At 39.6% G+C, this 20,555-nt stretch overlaps 1 protein-coding gene across 4 annotated transcripts in view; it reads right to left on the bottom strand.

Moving 5' to 3' along the window:
- tubgcp3 (tubulin gamma complex component 3) overlaps positions 1–20,555 on the bottom strand; it is a 153,759-nt gene that overhangs the window by 125,616 nt on the left and 7,588 nt on the right. For 2 of the 4 annotated variants that reach the window (XM_069890392.1, XM_069890394.1), the window contains exons 1-3: positions 18,272–18,362; positions 17,390–17,457; positions 12,120–12,171 (exon numbers count right to left, since the gene is read on the bottom strand). In XM_069890392.1, coding sequence (XP_069746493.1) covers positions 12,120–12,171; positions 17,390–17,433 — 96 coding nt within the window. In that variant the 5' untranslated portion in view covers positions 17,434–17,457; positions 18,272–18,362. Of the gene's footprint in view, positions 1–12,119; positions 12,172–17,389; positions 17,458–18,271; positions 18,380–20,555 lie in introns of those variants that run through there. The other 2 variants (XM_069890395.1, XM_069890391.1) reach the window with 1 other exon arrangement.

Here is a 20,555-nt window from a genome sequence, read left to right as displayed (position 1 = left end):
TTAAATGGAGAGAATTCAACAGATTGCAAAAGTTAGCAATTCCGCGCTCATCGTATTTGGTGAAGGATTCTGTTTATTCTCAAATTTGGCTTTGTGTTTAGTTTTAATTTATAGATTGTGACAGTTATAGATATGTTTTTGGGAGATAAATTGGGAAAGGTTCGTTAGAGTAGGTTACATACAAAAATGTATCAACATCCATTGCTGCTGTTTTTCCACACACAAGTTTTAAATTAGCTTGAAAAAAACCAATTAACTAATAAATCACAAAAAACTCCGATTTTCAATCTGAACGGACAATCCCCCATAAAATGTTATGAGCCCAGAGGACCCCAATATGTCGAGCATGGGCAGAGCTCCAGTATTTCAAATAAGATCTGTTTTAAAGTGTTTTTCTCTTGTCTAGTAAAAATCTGATAAGTACCTTAATTGCGCAGCTCTGTAATAATTTCTGAAGTTTGGTAACTGCAATCCACCTTGATTAGATCTCTGTTAATTTATCTAGCGCAACCCTCGATTTTCTCCCTTACCATAAGAACCCTTATAGTTCTGCAAAGAATTTCTCTGTTAAGGGAATTGGTAACATTTGAAATAAGTATTGTATCTGTGGGAATATGTTCATTTTAATGCAATTCACCCTCCCTATCAATGTTAGCGGTAATTCTTAACAATTTTCTAAGTCTTCCTGTATTTTCCTTATTAATGGCTGATAATTTAGTTTGTACAAGTGGTTTAAGTTATTGTCTATCCTGATCCCTAGGTATCAGATTGCTTGTGATTGCCATTTAAATGGAGATTCCTTTTTTGAGTTCTGTATAGTTCGTGTTACTCATTGGCATCACTTCACTTTTATTTGTGTTGACCTTATACCCAGATATTTCTCCATATTCCTTCAGTTTCTTATATAACTCTTTTATTGATTTCTCTGGTTCTGTTAGGTATACTATGATGTCGTCTGTGAACAGACTGATTTTATACTCATTCTCCTTTATTTTTATCCCTTTTATTTTATGTTCCTTTCTTATCAGCTCTGCCAATGGTTCTATTGCTAAGGCGAAGAGTGAGGGGGACAATGGGCATCCCTGCCTAGTTGATCTGCTTAGTTTGAACTGGTTCGATACATATCCATTTACCACTAGACGCTGTTTACATCCGATACCGCACGGATGGCAGTCTCTTCAATCTGAGGCGCCTGCAAGCTCACACCAAGACACAAGAGAAACTTGTCCGTGAACTACTCTTTGCAGACGATGCCGCTTTAGTTGCCCATTCAGACCAGCTCTTCAGCGCTTGACGTCCTGTTTTGCGGAAACTGCCAAAATGTTTGGCCTGGAAGTCAGCCTGAAGAAAACGGAGGTCCTCCATCAGCCAGCTCCCCACCATGACGACCAGCCCCCCCACATCTCCATTGGGCACACAAAACGGTCAACCAGTTTACCTATCTTGGCTGCACCATTTCATCAGATGCAAGGATCGACAACGAGATAGACAACAGACTCGCCAAGGCAAATAGCGCCTTTGGAAGACTTCACAAAAGAGTCTGGAAAAACAACCAACTGAAAAACCTCACAAAGATAAGCGTATACAGAGCTGTTGTCATACCCACACTCCTGTTCGGCTCCGAATCATGGGTCCTCTACCGGCATCACCTACGGCTCCTAGAACGCTTCCACCAGCGTTGTCTCCGCTCCATCCTCAACATTCATTGGAGTGTCTTCATCGCTAACATCGAAGTACTCGAGATGGCAGAGGCCGACAGCATCGAGTCCACGCTGCTGAAGATCCAGCTGCGCTGGGTGGGTCACGTCTCCAGAATGGAGGACCATCGCCTTCCCAAGATCGTGTTATATGGCGAGCTCTCTACTGGCCACTGTGACAGAGGTGCACCAAAGAAGAGGTACAAGGACTGCCTAAAGAAATCTCTTGGTGCCTGCCACATTGACCACCGCCAGTGGGCTGATATCGCCTCAAACCGTACATCTTGGCGCCTCACAGTTCGAAGGGCAGCAACCTCCTTTGAAAAAGACCGCAGAGCCCACCTCACTGACAAAAGACAAAGGAGGAAAAACCCAACACCCAACCCCAACCAACCAATTTTCCCCTGCAACCGCTGCAACCGTGTCTGCCTGTCCCGCATCGGACTTGTCAGCCACAAACGAGCCTGCAGCTGACATGGACATTTACCCCCCTCCATAAATCTTCGTCCGCGAAGCCAAGCCAAAGAATCCAGTTAATATATTTTTCTGGCAGATTAAATTTCGCTAACACTTTAAATAAGTAGTTCTACTCTACCCTGTCAAAGGCTTTTTCTGCGTCTAAAGCAACTGCCACAGTTGTTTTTTTTATTCCCTGGAGCTGCATGAATTAAATTAATAAATTTACAAACATTGTCCGCTGTTCGTCTTTTCTTGACAAATCCAGTTTGGTCTTGTTTTACTATTTTTGGTACGCAGTCAGCCAATCTGTTTGCTAATAATTTTGCTATTATCTTATTATCTGCTTTGTAAGGATATTGGTCTATATGGTGCAGGTGTTAATGGGTCCTTCCCTATCTTTGGTATTACTGTGATTATTGCTGCTTTGCATGATTCTGGTAAGTTTTGTGTTTCTTCCACCTGATTCATTACTTCCCGGAGGGGTGGAATTAATAACATTTAAAATGTTTTATATAATTCTATTGGAAATCCATCCTCTCCTGGCGTTTTATTGTTCGGCAGCTTTCTTAATATGTCCTGTACTTCCTCTATTTCAAATGGTTTTATCAGTTTGCTTTGATCCTCTACTTGCAATTTCGGCAATTCGATTTTAGCTAAAACTCATCTATTTTATTGTTTTACCCCTCATTCTCAGTTTGGTATAGTTGTTTATAAAATTCCTTAAAGTTTTCATTAATCTCTATTGGGTTGTATGTTATTTGTTTGTCCTTTTTCTGTGACCCCAATACGGTTCTTTTAGCTTGCTCTGTTTTAAGTTGCCAGGTCAATATTTTATGTGTTTTTTCCTCCCAATTCATACTTTTGCCTTGATTTCATTATGTTCTTCTCTTCCTTGTATGTTTGTAATATTTTATTGTTTTGCCTGCCAACTCTCTCTTTTTCTTTATATCCTCCCTTTTCACTAATTCTTTTTCTGTAATTGCTATCTCCCTTGCCAGCTGTTCTATTTCTCAATTGTATTCCTTTTTCATCTTAGTTATATAACTTATTATTGGTCCTCTGATGAAGGCTTTCATTGCATCCCATAATATAATTTTTTTTTAAAAACAGATTCTGTGTTTATTTCAAAGTATGTTTTAATTTGACATTCAATAAACTCTCTAAATTCCTGCCTTTTAAGTAGCATGGAGTTTAACTTCCATCTATACGTTCTTGGTGGGATGTCGTCCAGTTCTATTGCTAATAGCAGGGGTGAATGATCTTAAAGTAGTCTAGCTTTGTACTCAAGTTTTTATGACTCTCCCTTGAATATGAGCCAACAACAAAAACATATCAATCCTTGAGTATGTCTTGTGCCTACTCGAGTAATATTCCTTCTCTTTTGGGTGTTTTCTCCATTAGTTTCACTTCTTGCATTGATTTAACCATAAATTTGGTTACATTCTTTTTTTTGTTATCTTTCCAGTTTTATCCAACACTGGATCCAAATTAAGGTTAAAATCCCCTCCTATCAGAATGATTCCTTGTGTATCTGCAATCTTCAAAAAAATATCTTGCATAAACTTTTGATTCTCATCATAAGGTGTGCATATATTGACCAAATTCCAGAATTCTGAGTATATCTGACACTTTAATCATTGCAGACCTCCCTGCTGGATCTATTATTTCCTCCTCTATCTTGATTGGTACATTTTTGTTAACTAAAATGGGTACACCTCTAGCTTTTGAATTATATGATGCTGCCGCTACGTGTCCTACCCAGTCTCTCTTCAATTTGTTATGTTTCACCTCAGTTAGATGCGTTTCATGTACAAATGCTATATCTACTTTTTTTCCTTTTTTAGTAATGTTAGTAGCCTCTTCCTTTTAATTTTGTTTATTCCATTAATGGTTATAGTCATATAGTTCAAAGTGGCCATCTTATATCTTTGTTTTCACTTCTTTTCTGCCTCTTCATCACCTCCATCCCCTTTCTTCCATTATTGTTTAAGTTTTCCTTTTTATTCTTAATATATGACAACACGCTTAAAACATAAAATACCCCAACAATCCCCACAACCAATAAAAACCCTAAATAAACCTCTCCTCCTTAGGTTGTCCCTTGTTCCTTGCCGGGCAACCACAACTCCCCTTTCCATTTGGTTTGCGATAATACTCGCGTCAATCGATATTGCAGTGACGGTTATCCTTCCCCAGCCACCCTCCCCACCCAGAGAACACTGTTTTTCTGGACATATAACAAAGCTCTCTTGTTCATCTTTAAATCTCTATATATACACATTGTCTATTTTATATTATTATGCATCTTTGTATATTTTCTTGCTGGTCTTCTTTCTTGTCACTCCTCCTCATCTCTTCTCCTGCCATGCAAACAATCTGTGAATTCTTGGGCTTTCTTTGGATCAGAGAACAGCCTATTCTGTTCCCAGGGGATAAATACTTTTGAGTACAGCTGGATGTCTCAGCATAAAGTTATAGCCTTCTTCCATAAAATCATTTTTGCCGTATTAAACTCCTTCTTTAAAAGTTCAAAACTTACGTCCGGGTAAAAAATTATTTTTTGTCCCTTATATTCCAATGGCTTCTTGTCTTCTCTGTCAGACACATGGTTGAGGGATGGAGACAACTGGATAGATAGTGAGGATAGTGAAGAGGTAGCAAAGTGCTGCACCCATCTTCCTCCCTTTGCACCTGCATGTCAGACCAGTGACCATGAATTCCTGCATACTGCACAGGGTCCTCTCACCTCCCTCCTTGAATGGTGATGGAGGAGGAAGGCCAGAGAGTGGTGGAAGGTTATGTCCAAGGCTCCTGTGAACCTGCCAAGACCCAGGAGTACTCTGCCAAGAAACTGATCAGCTTAGGATAAATCACAACTGGTAGAAACCAGACAAGATCCTGGCCATATGACTGCTCTGGATCTGGGAGGAGGGTAGTACTGGCATAGGCCTATCCCATCAGTAAACCGGTATCCTGGATGGATTGTGCAACCAGCAATACCTACAGATGCCTCTGGAAGCAGTCGATGGCAACAGACCACTCTGGGATCAGGTAGAAGTCACAGTCCAGATAAGGTACCCCTCCCTGCTGGAATGGGATTTACAGTCCCGGGCAGAGAATGGGACAAGGGCCCTCTGAGATGTGCTCTAATCATAGGAATCTCTGACAGCATCTGTGGCAGTTACTCTCCTGAGCTCATAAGTGCACATCCTAACTTTGTCTTTGATCAGCCCAGCAGCCAGAAAGACAGTGAGTGAGACCTTGTCTGCTGGATAGGTTGGAGAATGGAGAGAAGGGAATATGTACTCAGTTCCAGAAGGTAGAAAAGGAAGAGGATTTCATATGAGCAACAAAGACAATTACCTGCCACTATTGAAGGCAGGGGTAGCAAGGGATTTATTTAACAGGATATCCACTTGTACAACCTGAAAGGAGCATTGTGCAGGGATGTCAAGCAAGGGACAGGTACCATCCCCCAAGGGCAAAGGTTGGCACAACCCTGCTTCAGCACACCCATCCATTGAGGCTCTTCTGGAAGCAATGGTGGAACTGCAGTGGGAGTTGCAGTGGGTAGGAATCCTCTGCTCCACTGACGTAGGATTGAGGCCAGGTCTCCTGGCAGATTTGCTTGGTGATCCTTTCCCAGCCAGGAGATCAGAGACCACATATTCTGTTACTACACACAAGGGAAATGGCAATGCCCAGCAGTAGCTGGCATTGGTGGACATCAATGCTGAGCACACCACCATCCCAGGCAACCCTACACATGGTAGGAACCCTGGGTTCCCATTGACGATCCAGCAGGACCCCTTATTCTCTCCAAGTAGCCATGACATTGAGCAGCCTCACCTGGTCACTGCATCACCAATATCCATCCTGTGGGTGAACGTGCTTAAGGCCTGTCACCTTTGGAGTAGTCCAAACAAGGGTACTGACTGGATCTGCCAGGTGGGAGCCTAAGGCGATTCTACCTGTTGAAGGACAGTATTGGGTACCCAGTGGCACAAAGGAGACAATGGGGAGACAAGACAGTGGCTTCCCTGTTACAGAAGGGAGTCAACTGACTTGTCGTTTCTCCCTGGTGTGGCTTGTGCAGAAGGAGGACAGCTTGTAGCACATGGTGGACAACCGGCAGTTGAACAAGCATGCCCTTCCCTCACAACAGCAGTCCCAGAGGTATGAATTTGAAGTTCTTGATCCTCTCCATTACTGAGGTCTCAATGAGGACTAGGTCGTGTTTCCCTGACTCCCTCCTGAAGTCCACAATCATCACCTTGGTTTTGCTAACATTGAATACAAGGTTGTTGATATTACACCATCCAACAAGCTGATCTATCTTCCTCCTGTACACTTCCTCATTGTCATTTATGATTCTCCCAACAACTCTGGTGTCATCAGCAAACTTGTAGATGGTATTAGAATTGTGCCTGGCCACACAGTTGTGAGTGTATAACGAATAGAGCAGTGGGCTAAGCCCACATCCTTAGGGATGTGCTTGTCTTGATGATCAATTTGTACTGACTGTGGTCTTCCAGTGAGGAAGTTAAGGATCCAGTTGAAGAGGGGTTCAGAGGCCTAGTGTTTGTAGTTTCTTGGTATTGAAGGTCAACCTGTAGTCTATGAAGAGCAGATGTATGTATAAATTGTTGTTTTCGAAGTATTCCAGAGCTGACTGAAGAGCCAGCGATATTACATCTGCCATGGACCAATTGTGTCGATAGGATAATTGTAGTGGGTCCAGATCTTTGCTTAGGTACGTGTTAATTCTGGCCATGACCAGCCTCTCGAAGAATTTCATCACAGTAGAAGTTAGTGCTACTAGTCGGTAGTTACTGAAGCAGCCATGCAACTCTTCTTGGGTATTGGGATGACGGATGCCCTTTTGAAGCTGGTGCAAACCCCTGAATGCCAGAGGTTGAAAATGGGTCAATGCAGTTGGTCAAGTCTGTCAATCCCACCCAGAAGGAGGGCTATGCCCAATGGTCTGCCATTGTAAAGTAGAAATGGTGCAAGAACCCAATGGGGTGTGCAAAACTACAAGAACTAGTCCTGTCCCAAAATCACTGCAACGACCTGAAGAGTGAAATCCCAATCACCAACCTCTCACCGATACGGTGGGATAGACCCCTTGCCAACCTGACCCAAGAAGCAGCATTTTACCAATCGCTCCAGCCACTAGAGGTGGCAAATAATGGAAGGCTGCTGAACTCTACCCCACCATGACCCATTTCCCTCCTGTACACTTCCTCATAGCTGTTTGTGATCTGCTTCTTTTCCCATGCTCTCCAAAGCCTCCCCATCCTTCCTGCCATTTCTCTGCCCATTTTTCAAATGAATCCTTATCCTGCTGTATCTTTTCACAATCTTCCTCACTATCCAACCAATTCCTATGTCAAATTCAAGCCTACTAATCAGTTCACCAATATTGTCATCCAAACCATCTATAACCAATGTCCCTGCGCTGACCCATATGAAGCACCATTGGTTGAAAACCTCCAGTCAAAATAACACACCTCTCCCACACCTGCTGTCTTCAAAGTTAATTATGAAGACAGACTGACAAGTCACAATGAATCTTTATGCCTTAATCTTATTTTGATTATTCCACTGAGAGCGACCATGTCAAACTCTAAAAACATAAGAAATAGGAGCCCACAGAAGGCCCGTCAAGCCTGCTCTGCCATTCATTGAGATCATGGATGATATGTTGATAGTGTAACATTTGTGCTAAGCAAGCATGGAAAAGAACAACATTGCACACACACCCCCACCCACCCACATGCCCCAAAGCCTTGAAGTCGAGATGTTTATTGCACTGGCCATCGTGTTTATACGGGCCCCAGGCATTGACATCAGGGCCCTGTGTCATCGGAGCGCCAGTCTGGGATTGGCGGGCATTCCCACCACAGTTCTCAGTCTTTCCGCCATGCAGGTAATCTGGGAAAATAGCCAGTGTGTGGCCGGTCCATGTCTCCATGCGCAGGCCACTACAATAGGCTCATCTCCACTTACCTGCCTGTTCTCCCTATCTCTTAATTCCTCGACTTTGTGAAAATTTATCCAACTTGGTCTTAAATATATTCACTGAGGTAGTCCACTGCTTCAATAGGCAGCAAATTCCATAGATTCACTGCCCTCTGGGAAAAGCAGTTCCTCCTCATCCCCATCCTAAATCTACTACACTGGATCTTGAGGCTATGTCCCCTAGTTCATCTCCCTCGCCAATGGGAACAACTTTCCGACCTCTACCTTTTCTAAAGTAAGTGAATACAAATCTACTGCCATGTCATCTTCACCAGTTCCTTGTAAGAGATATCATCTCCACACAAAGTGATGCCTACCATCAGAAATAAGGCTATGCTCATCTAGATATGAATAAATCCATTGCTAAAAATCTTACCCAATATCTTGACAAAGGGCTCAAGCCTGAAACTTGTTACATATCTTGATGATTGCTATATAAAGTACCCTGTTTGACCTGTTGAGTTTCTCCAGCATTGTGTATTTACTTCAATATCGGTGCCTGCACTTTCGTGTTTTATTTCTTACCCAATATTTCCTCTACCACAGATGAAAGGCTCACCAGCCTACAAGTTCGTTAGATTTCCCCTAGAATCCTCCTGAAAGGAACTACAGTGTCATTTGAGATTTCATTTGTGGTTTAAAAAAAAAGCTATTTTAAGGACCCAGGAAATTCCCCTCTTACTTCTCAATAACCTGTGATATATCCCTTTGAGACCTTTATCCACCCAAATATTCTTCAAGAGACCCAACAACAACACCTCCTCCTTGACATAAACATACCCTGGAATATTAGCATCACTCCCTATTCTCATGGAACTATTCTTTCTCTGTCATGAAAACTGATGCAAAGTATTCATTTAATACCTCATCCATCTCCAGGCACAAATTCCTTTCTATGTCTTCGAGGAATTCTGCCCTCTTCCAGACTACCTTCTTTTCAATGTGTGAAGAAAATATCCTCAATCCAAATCTTTGGTTTCCATTCTATCCTGGTTCTTCTATATTCATCCAGGGGCCCGAAAAGATGTCAGCTTCCTCAACCTTACATTTGCTTAAAAAAAATTATATTGAGTAAGGAGCATACAATTCACTGTTTTTGTTTAGTTTTACCTCAAAGACATTCAAAGGCCAATACATGAGTGCACCAAGTAATTCAGAGAGGAAATTATAACATTTGCTTTTATAACAAGAAAATTTGAATGCAGGAAGAAATTCCATCGGGCTTTCGAGAGACAACACCTGGAATATTGGGTACAGTCTGGTAACCTTAACAAGGAGTTAGGTGGTTTAACTAATCTGTTGAGGCTGCCAGGAAAGCTAATGAAGGTAAGAACATGGAAATTGTCTCTAAAACCCAATGCTGCAGAAACTCAGTAGACAGAACAGTGTCCTTTATATAGCAAACATCAAGACACAACCAATTTTTGGGCTTGAGCCCTTCATCAAGGTATGGAAAAATGTCAGCAGGCCTCCAAATTAAAAGGTAAGGGAGAGGAGCATGATAGCAAAGGCAGGAGGTAATGTGGAGGAGGGTGGGAGGGCACAGCAGCAAGCAAGGGGAAGAGTGATGGCTTGGTGAATAGAGAGGGAAGGGGGTGGAGAGCGGAGGGAAAGGAAGAGCAGGTTAGCAGAAACTAGAAAAGTCAATATTGTCTACATGGATTTTAGTAAGGCCTTTGACAAAGTCCCACGTGGAAGGTTAATCAAGAAGGTTCAATCACTTGGAATTCAGGAAAAGGAAGTACTGGATTAGACATTGGCTTTATGGTAGAAGCCAGAGAGTGGTAGTAGAGCCTGTCTATCTAACAGGAGGTCTGTAACTAGTGATGTGCCTCAGGAATCAGTGCTTAGTCCATGGTTGTTTGTCATCTATATCAATAATTTGGTTGATAATATAGTACATTGGTTCAACAAGTTTGCAGATGACACAAACATTGGGGGCGTAATAGGCCCCTGACAGTGGGATCTGGACCAACTCGTAAAATGGGCTCAAAAATGGTAGATGGAATTTAATGCAGACAAGGGAGGTGCTGCATTTGGAAGGACTAACCAAGGCAGGATACAAGTGGTAAACAGAAAGCCACAGACGGATCTGGAAATACAGATACAGAAGACACTGAAAGTGGCATCACAAGCAGATAGAGCTTTTGACACATTGGCCTTCATAAATGAAAGTATTGAGCACAGGAGTTGGGATATTATGGTGAAGTTGCACGAGGTTGTATGGATAATAACCTACAAAATTTATATAAATTGAATTATTTGCCATTGCTTAAAAAAGTTGGAGGATCTAAATAGATAGACAATACTGCCTATAACATTAGTAGGAAGAGTTAACTGCAAAAATGAATGCATTTCCTAGAATACAGCATTTTTTTCCATCATTGCCTATATTAATACCTCAAAAATTCTTTCAAATGTTAAATATATTAGGAATTTTTTTTTTTTTTTAATGGAAAGGTAAAATGTCCAGAGTCTCTATAGAAAAATGAACATGGAAATATGAAACAGGAGGTTTACAGCTTCCTAGCTTTAAAAATTACTATGGAGCAGCCCAAATAAAATTTCTTACCTCATTCTTTGAAGAGGGGGGAAAATCTGCTTGGGTAAAAATAGAATTGGATAAAATAGGAGAGAGAAAAGCAGAAGACTTTATATATAAATATATATGAATGGGATGAGAAATTAATGACTACTGAAAGAGAAACTCCTTTATTGAAATATTTGATTAAAATTTGGCATAATATAAATAAAGACATGGGAATAAAGACTAATTTATCTCTTACAACTTCTTTGACAAAACAGACTTTTACCTTGTACATTAGATAATCAAATTTATGAAATTTGGTCTCATAAAGGGATCAGATACATTGAAGACTTATGAGCAAAGCCAACTGATGTAATTTGAACAACTTCAGAATATATATGGTTTTCTTAATAATACGATAAATTATTTTTAAATCAGAGCATATTTAACGGATAACTTTGGTCCAACAATGTCCAATGGTGTAGCGATATAGAGACTTAAGAAGAAAGGGAAATGCAAAATCTATTTCAGCAATTTATCATTTACTTCAAATAGGGACCCCTAAACCGGGGATTCATAAATCTAGACAAAGATGGGAGTCAGATTTAAATGTGATTATAGATGAAAAGAATTGAGCTGATTTATGTTGAGACTATATGACTAATACAATAAATGTACGATATAGACTGGTACAGTAATTTTTTTTTAACATCAGTTATACCTCAATGCAAAAATTAAATAAATTGAAATCAGATTTATCAGATCAGTGTTTTAGATGTGGCGAAGAGGTACAAACTTTTTTTTTTTTTACATTCAACATGGTCTTTTTAAAAAAATACTTTATTTAAAATTTACATACAATAGATAAAAGTAAATAATACTTAATATCACCAAAGCATGCATGGTATATAACCCAACAACCCTTTTAACCAACCCTACTATCAATACACCCCCTCCCCTTACATCCCAACCATTTAGTCTACCCTCCAAAAAGAGGAAGAAGATGTAAACTATAATAAAAATTAATTTCTGTGGATTGAAGCAATTCCACCACAACATGGTTGAAGAATTCAAAATTTTAAACCCATATAGTTCAAATAACGGATCCAAACTTTCTGATAAAAAAGATAATTATCACGTAAATTGTTATTTTTTTCCAATGGTATACAAGATCTCAATTCCAGATGCCACCTATGCAAGTTCAAATCAATATCATTTTTCCAAGTAAGCGCAATACATTTTGTCAATACTGTTAATGCTAATGTCAAAAATGCAATTTGAAATTTAGTTAATCTTAATTCCAAACATATCTTTTTAATATTACTTAACAAAAATATTGATGGATCCACTAAAAATTTAACTTAAAAAATATCTTGTAAAAGTTCTTTAAATCACATCCAGAAAGGTTTTACCTTATCACATAGCCAAGTAGAATGTAAAAAAGATCCTATTTCTTTCAGACATCTAAAACATAAACCCAAAGAAAGAAGATTATATCTCAAATTTTTCAGGAGTCAAATATAATTAATTTTTAAAATGATAATGAACTAATCTATATTTCACATTTACTATTTTAGTCAAACTATCTTTACGTAACTCCTCCAATCCTCGAGTAATTACTATCCCTCAATCTTTTTCCCATTTTAATCTAGTCTTTTGTAAATCTAACTTAGCCATTTATTTCTGTACTACTCAGATATAAACCTTTACTTCCCACCTTCCATAATTCAAGTTTCAAATATAGTCTGTCTTGGTAACAAAGTATTCCCAAAGTTATCCAAGAACAAGGCTCTAACTTGGTAGTAAGAAAATAAAAGAGTATTTGATGGTATTTCACATTTTCATTCTTTTAAAAGAACTAAAATAACCTGCCTTGTAACAATCCTGTATAATTTTAATTCCTTTTTGGTCCCATATTTGCAAAAAGCTGATTATTAACCACAAAGGAAAGTTTATTCTGATATAAATGTTTATTCCTATAAATTTTGCCTTGTGTACCTATTTCCTCATTTATCTTATTCCAGGTTTCCATTAAATGCATCAAAATAGGTGAATTATATTTACGCAATAATTTCAAACTCCATTTGTAAATAACCTGATCCATCTTATTCTCATTAATTTTATTCATTATCTGCCCAAATCAGTCGATTTTCTTAATCAAACATTCTATTAATAAACTTTAATTGTGCTCCATTATAATAATTTTGAAAATTCAGAAGCTGTAAACCTCCCAACTCATAGTTCCACATTATTTTTTGTAACAACACTCTTGCCATTTTATCTTTCCATAAAAACTTTCTTACTATAAAATTAAAATCTTTTAAAAAAATTGAGGAACTTTACAAGGAATAGATTGAAAAATATATTGTAATCTAGGTAAAATATTCATTTTAATTCAATTAACTCTACCCATGAATGTTATCGGCAAATCTTTCCATCGATTTAAATCATTTTTAATATTTTTGGACTAAAGGTAAATAATTTAATTCCTATAAATGATTAAATTTTTTATCTAATACCCAAATATTTAAATTGAACAATATTCTTGAACTGAACAATATTCTTGAACTGAACAATATTCTTCCAAGAAGTATAATCAGCATCAATCAATGGCATAATTTCACCTTTTTCTCCCCAATTAATTTTATAACCAGATATTTCTCCACACTATTTCAATCTATCATATGAGGATCTTAAGGATTCCTGGGGTTCTGTTAAATAAATCAAAACATCTTCTGCAATCAAACTGATTTTAAACTCTTCAGATTTTACTTTAATACCTTTAATATTACTATCCTGTCTTATCAAAGGTTCAATAGCTAATGCAAACAACGCTGGTGACAAAGGACTTGTCTAGTAGATCTTTCCAATATAAGCAGAAAAAAATCTGTCCATTCATCACTATTCCAGCCATAGGATTTTTATATAATGCCTTAATCAAATTAATAAATATTGGTCAAATTTAATTTTTTTCCACATTCAACATGGCCTTGTGATAAAGTATGACATTTCTGACTAGAATTAGGAATTTTAGCTTTTTTTTTTAAAAAAAAGAAAGAAATTACAGGAGTCCAATCTCCACAAAATCCAGAATTATTTTTATTAGGTAACATTATAGGGATAAGACTCAAGTTGAAATTAACTAAATACAGTACCAGATAGAATTTGGTAAAATTACATTAGCAGTGGCCATAAATTTATTCCAGTTGCTTGGAAATCTGACTCACACCAGAGTTTAAAATGATGGATCACCAAAATGCAAATTTGGTGCCCGAATTTACAAAAAAAAAAGTATTGAATTTTTAACTTTTTAAATTTCTAAATGTTCTTCTTAGCCTTAAGACCTGCATGGAACCTTACTAATGATGAAATAGATTTGAATTTTGGACCAGATGGGATTTAACACTTTCAACAGACAATTTTTATTCTTATTTCTTTTTTTTCCCCCCCCCTAACTTCATAATTAATTCTATGTTTCTTTTGTCTTTTATCTTTTCTAAGGACTCTGGAGTAGGGGATGGGGTGGTAGGTATTATCATCATGTATTTGATATTGTATATTTCATTACATCTGAATGCATGTATGGTTAAAATTTTTACTTTTTTTAAAAAAATAAGTTGTACGAGATTGGTGGTGAGGCCAAATTTGGAGGTTTGCGTGCTGTTTTGGTCACAGAACAACAGGTGAGATATCTATAAGATTGAAAAAGTGTAAAGACTTGTATGTTGCTGAGACAGGAGGAACTGAGATACAGAGAAAGGTTGAAAAGTTAGGACTTTATTCCCAGAACCATAGATTATACCTATACAAAAACAGTACATACACCAGGCTACTCTTCATAGACTTCAGCTCACCCTTCAACATCATAATACCCTCAGTGCTATCAACAAGCTCCAAAACCTGGGCCTCTGCACCACCCCCCCCCCCACCCCGCAACATAAACCCACTGTATCTGCCAGCTCAATCAAACTATTTTCATTCTACCTTGACTATCCTTTCTCCCCGGTCCAATCCCTCCCCACTTACATTCATAACATCTCACATGTCCTCCATCTCCTCAATGATTTCAGATTACCCGAATTGAACCACTTCACCTTCATGATGGATATCCAATCCCTTTATACAGGTAGTCCCTGACTTACAACCGTAATGAGGACCGAATAATTGGTTGAAACTCTGGTTTGGTTGCAAGTTGGGGAACGGGGACTTCTGGCTGCCGCTGGGAAAGGAGCACTGTATACAGTACTTTTAATACAAAATATGTTCTTGTACAGAAGTTTTAATAAAGATTTTTTTAAAAAATTTGGTCACATGTGCAGGTGGAAGTAACTCGTGTTGGTCAGAAGTAGAGGACAACCTATACCTTTATCCCCCACACACAAGGACGAAAAGCACTTTGCTTCTTCCCAGACCAAAGACCCAACCAGTTACCCTCTACCCTCAAGCCCAAAATGTTGGTTTTGTATCTTTGTCTTTGCTTCATAAAGGACACTATTTGACCTGCTGAGCTTCTCCAGCATTTTGTGTGTTTAACCCTCTGCAACTGGATCCTGGATTCCTCATTGGAAGACCAGTCAGTATGAATTGGAAACAGTGTCTCTTCCACACAGACGATCAACAAAGGCACAAGGGTGATCGCTATACACATGACTGTAAGGCTACGCACAATTCATATGCTGTCGTCAAATTTGCCGATGACACCACGGTCATCAGAAGAATCACAGATGGCAATGAGGAAGTGTACAGAGGGAATAGATCAGCTAGTTAAGTAGTGTCACAACAACAACCTGACGTTCAAGGTTAGCAAAGGCAAGGAGTTGATTGTGAACCTCAGAAAGGGGGAAAAAAAAAATCAAGAGAACATGAAGCAGTCTTCATTGAACAATGAGTAGTGAAATGGGTTAAGAGCTTCAAGTACCTCAGGGTCAACATCTCTGAGGATCTGTCCTGGGGCCTCCACGTTGATGAAATCACCAAAAATACTTGTCAGCATCTATACTTTAACGAGATTTGGTACATCACCAAAGACTCTTGCAAACTGATGCATCAGGTGGAAAGTGGAGACCATTCTGACTGGTTGCATCTCTGCCTGGTATGGAAGTGCCAATGCACAGGACTAGAAAAAAAAAACTAGAGTTGTGATCTTGGCCAGCGACATAGAGGCATCAGTCTCCACTCATCGAACACATCTACAAGAGGCAGTGTCTTAAGAAAGCAGCCTCTATGCTAATGGACCATCACTACCATCAGGAAGGAGGGACAGGAGCCTGAAAACGAACACCCAGCGGCACGAAGACAGCCTCATCCCCTCTGCCATCAGGTTTCTGAATAGAAAATGTACCTCACTTTCTCTTAATTTTTCCCCAAACTTTTGCAACGTGTTAATGACAATAAATTCTGAAAGAGGGGAGATTTGATAGAGGTATACAAAATTGAGGGGTATAGATAGTGTAAATGCAAGCAGGCTTTTTCCACTGAGGTTAGATGAGACAAGAACTAGAGAACAAGGATTAAGGGTGAAAGGCAAAATCTTTAAAGGGAACTTCATGCAGAGAATGGGGAGTGTTGAATGAGGTAGCAGCTGAAATGGTGAATACTGGGTCCATTTTCACATTTAAGAAAAATTTGGATAGGTACATGAATGGAAGGGGTATAAGGGCTATGGTCCCAGTAAACATTTGCCATAGAAGAGGTGAATCACAAATTAATTCAACTGGTTCTAGTTTGCTGTTTGAGGACAACTGACCAGAATCTATACTCAGAGTGCATGGAAGGAAATCTCATCAATACTTACAAGATTCTGATGTAGGCTAGATGTTGGGAAAATGTTTCTCCAAGCTGAGCAGCCTACATACAGGGGTACCATTTCAGAGCAAGGGATAAAATAATTAGGATGGGGGGGGGGGGGGGGGGAAGTGGGAAACAAGGGAAAACTTTCTTTGCTCAGACAGTGATGAACCTTTGGAACTTGGGTGGACTAGAAAGAACTAGTCATTAATTCACTGAAAGCACATGTAGGGAGTAAGAATACTGCTGGAAAATAACAATAAGGTAGAAAACCAGCCATGATTTTACAAAGTACAGGGCAGGCAGAGTGAACTATGGGCTTAATCCTGTTCACATTTCTTAACTCAAAGATAATTCAGATTGAGCACTACAGAGAGAGCTGAACACTGCAATCATCAAACATTCCACTTCGGACCTTTCAATGCAACCAAAAATGTAATGGAAAGGATATGGCTCCAAGTTCTTCAGGGCATTTCATGGATCAGAAGTAATAGGCCTCCAACAAACACAACTGTTTTCCAATGGAAAGTATTTCCCTTAATTCCAATGGACTTTAACACTATGAGGACCTTTCATGCAAAATCCATCCAATACAAGTCACTCCCATTTAATATCCCAGAAAACTTCCATTTACTCTCTTTTCTTGATGAGAATAAACACCACCTGTTAAGAATTTGCTGGCACCCCAAATCCTTTGGGTCCTTGTCCAGAGTCTTTCCCAACCATTAGTCTTACAACAAATGTTAGAGTGTACATTTGCAGGTGTATTTACCAACAGATCTAGTTTCAAAGTGCAAAATGATGTGTGGCATCAGGGGCAAGGCAATCGTGCACTGAAAAGAGAGCAACAGCTTTTATTTTTTAAAAATTCCATTTAGGAAAACAACTTTCTTACCTGTGACTGCAGTTTACGATGAAGTTCTGAAAATAAAGCTGCATCTGCCTCTCTTCTCTGCCTCACCACTGCAGAAAAGAGCATCAACACATTAAGTTTCCACATAAGTCTGCACACCAGACGTCCACAAAGCCATGCACCTCTCTTCAATTTTGTATAAAGCTGGTTACATTTCCCAAATTGAAAAATTATGTTTTGATGAGAAATTTCATTGGAAAGTAACAAGGATTGATGACAATTTATGTGCAACCAGATATTATTTCCACCAAAAAATTTGGTCCCCTTAAACAGAAAGGAATACTATTATTGGAGTGAGGTCACAGAAAATACTCTTCGATGATTGTAGATATAGATGGGTTGCCTCAAGAAGAAACATTGAACAGACTGGGTCTGTTAAAGGGTGATCATACTGAAACATATAGGACTTTTAAGGGGATTAGGAAAGTAAATGCAAGGCTTTCACCCCAAGGGAGAGTTTGGAAGCACAGCGCTGCATTGGAGATGACAGTCTTTAGCAAGTTCTGTTAACTTTAGCTGTCTTCCCCAGTCTTCTGTTCTATCTAACTCTTTGTCACTCTCTGAAGATGAAGCCTGACAAGCTATCCAGAAATTGTTTATATTACGTGATCCATCCAATCCATCTCACTCAGCACAAATAACCCAACAAAAAAATTGTATCCCATGGGAAGTATTTTTGGTTCCTGCTGATATTTCAGTCAAAAAATCCAATTAAAAGTGTATTGCCACCCAAAAATTTAAATTGTACATTATTTAATCAACCAGTTCACTAGGAAAGAACAGCGCTGCCTTGTCAGGTTTCACCTTCCTGTTATATCCAACACAAGCTTTTTTTCTTAGTCACAAAGTTGTTAAAAAACTTACTTTCTTTCTTGATTCTTTCAGCCACAAGAAATTCATCGCGCTCCACTGTGGGAGCAAAATTGCTTCCAATGACCCGAACAGCGTACTGGAATTGCTGAGCCACGTCAGCTGTGAACACAATTAGAGACGATTTAAGTATGGAGATCCAACAAGAACTTAAGTGCTTACCAAAAAAATCCTCAAGTTAGAATTATGCGGAATGTAATGGAGCACGTTGCCACTCCCCTACCCTTTCTGCTAAGTACTACAATCAAAAGCCTACATTATTGGTTTAATGCTACTATATCACAAATTTTAAAAAACATTTTGGAAAGGGAATATAAAAATACAAAAGCTTTCGGTGGAGAAGCTCCATGTTCACCCATCACAAGTTAAGTGATGTAACCCTTTTCATTTTAAGTACATTTCTCCACAACAAGCTCGATTGGTACCCCACATGAAGTTGCTCAACAGGTCATCTTTGTAAAGTTTGATTGCCTCTAACATTTCATCGCATTTAGAATTTATGCAACACTGCTTGCCACAAACACACCATCACCTCTTCTTGGACATTGGCTTGGCTGTAGTTAGACCAATATACAGATTGGAGTAGTATCAAACCAGTGTGAGGATCTTGCACGGGATTCACTTACATTGCAATTTTGCTTGCTTTTTAAAACAATATTTTTGAATGATTTACAGGAGAATATTTTGCTTGTACAATTCCCAATGGCTAAAATTACCATATTTCACTACCTTATGTTGGCTTTCCCCATCTTTGCAACCTGCTCGTGTTCTACAATTTTCACAGAAGAATCTCCAGAGGATCCACACTTGGATAATATGGAATATCCCAATGCCTTCTTAGACATCACAAGGGACCTTAAGCAGGCTAGGTTAAAGGAAGCATTTCCAAACTGCCACCAAACAACACAAAGGTTGGGGGGGCTGGGGTTTGGGGGGGGGGGGCTGTATCCTTACCACTGCACTCCATGCCCAAACTTGGAAGATTGGTCCATCTGGCTGTGCCCTCCTTTCTACATTCAAGAACAAACTGAAGACTGCGGAACCAACAGAGAAGACTCTACAGAGCTGGTTTGGGGATGCATAGAGGCTTCAGATCATCAGTGGAGTACAATGGAGTAGACCATGTTCAACCACATGAATCAATGAGCCACAGTTGGTAATGACTTTATCACAAAAAAGTGTGGATGACTGTGTTCCTGCTAAGACTATACAGTACAAGTGTATACCAACTGGAAGCCATAGATGACCAGATTTGTGGCATTCAGATCAGGCGATTCAAAGATATACAGGAATTGTAGATACAAAGGAGAAAATCATTACCAATACAAAAAGACAATTGCAGACTAAGCTGGAGTTTCAGATGGATGCTCAGTGGTTATAGCAGGGATTGTACATCATCACATCCTGCAAGGTGAAACAAGGTAGTGTAATGCCCTCTAACTAGGACACGACCCAGAACACAAAATGGCCAGTGAACATAATGACCCCATGGTAGCCAACGACTTTTGTCCCAGGAATCACCCACATGGCAGGAAACAGCGAGCAATGGCAGGAACGTTGCCCAGTCAGAGATCGGCAAGCAGAGCTGCCGGTGTAATAAATCAGTTTTCGACTGACACTTTGTGGTGTGTCTTCTTTCCATACTTCGCAGTAGCACACACACTACACTGGTAACCCCAACAGATGACGGAACAAGCAGCTCTTCACAAAGTTTCGCTGAAGCTGCCAACTTTCTGCGCATCGCAGCCACATCTGGTTCAAACAGGCTGAGGCTCAGTTTCACCTTCAACTGATCAATGCCAACGACACACATTACTACTACATGGTGAGCTCACTCAACCAGGAGATAGCAGCAAGGGGGGTTAATTTTCTATGGCAGCCTCTGGAGCAAAGCAAGTATGAGCTATTAGCCCACACCTTCGGGCTCTCAGTCCAAGCATTCCATCCGATTGCTGCATATGGATGGTTTGGGGGAGGGGGTGGGGAGACAGGGCCCTAACTGCCCTCATGAGCAAAATGCTTGCCCTTATTGAGGGACACAGGCCTCAAGCAGATTTTCCTGGAGCAGCTGCCTGAAGATATTTGACTTTTGCTCGTCAATGAAGACTTCAGCAACCCCAGAAAAAAAAACTGCAGCCCAGGCAGACGTGCTCGGAAGAGCGAAGAAAGAAAACTGCGCCCAAGTGAAGCAGGTCGCTAGGCCCTGCAAACAGTTGGCACAAGGCCACAGCAAACAGAGAGGCAAGTGGACACCACCCCCCCCCACCCCACCGACCCA

This window comes from Narcine bancroftii, chromosome 7 (assembly GCF_036971445.1).
Source record: "Narcine bancroftii isolate sNarBan1 chromosome 7, sNarBan1.hap1, whole genome shotgun sequence".
NCBI classification, from domain to species: domain Eukaryota; kingdom Metazoa; phylum Chordata; class Chondrichthyes; order Torpediniformes; family Narcinidae; genus Narcine; species Narcine bancroftii.
Note: the sequence above shows the minus strand (reverse complement) of the source record. Positions and strands in the feature narration are given on the sequence as shown.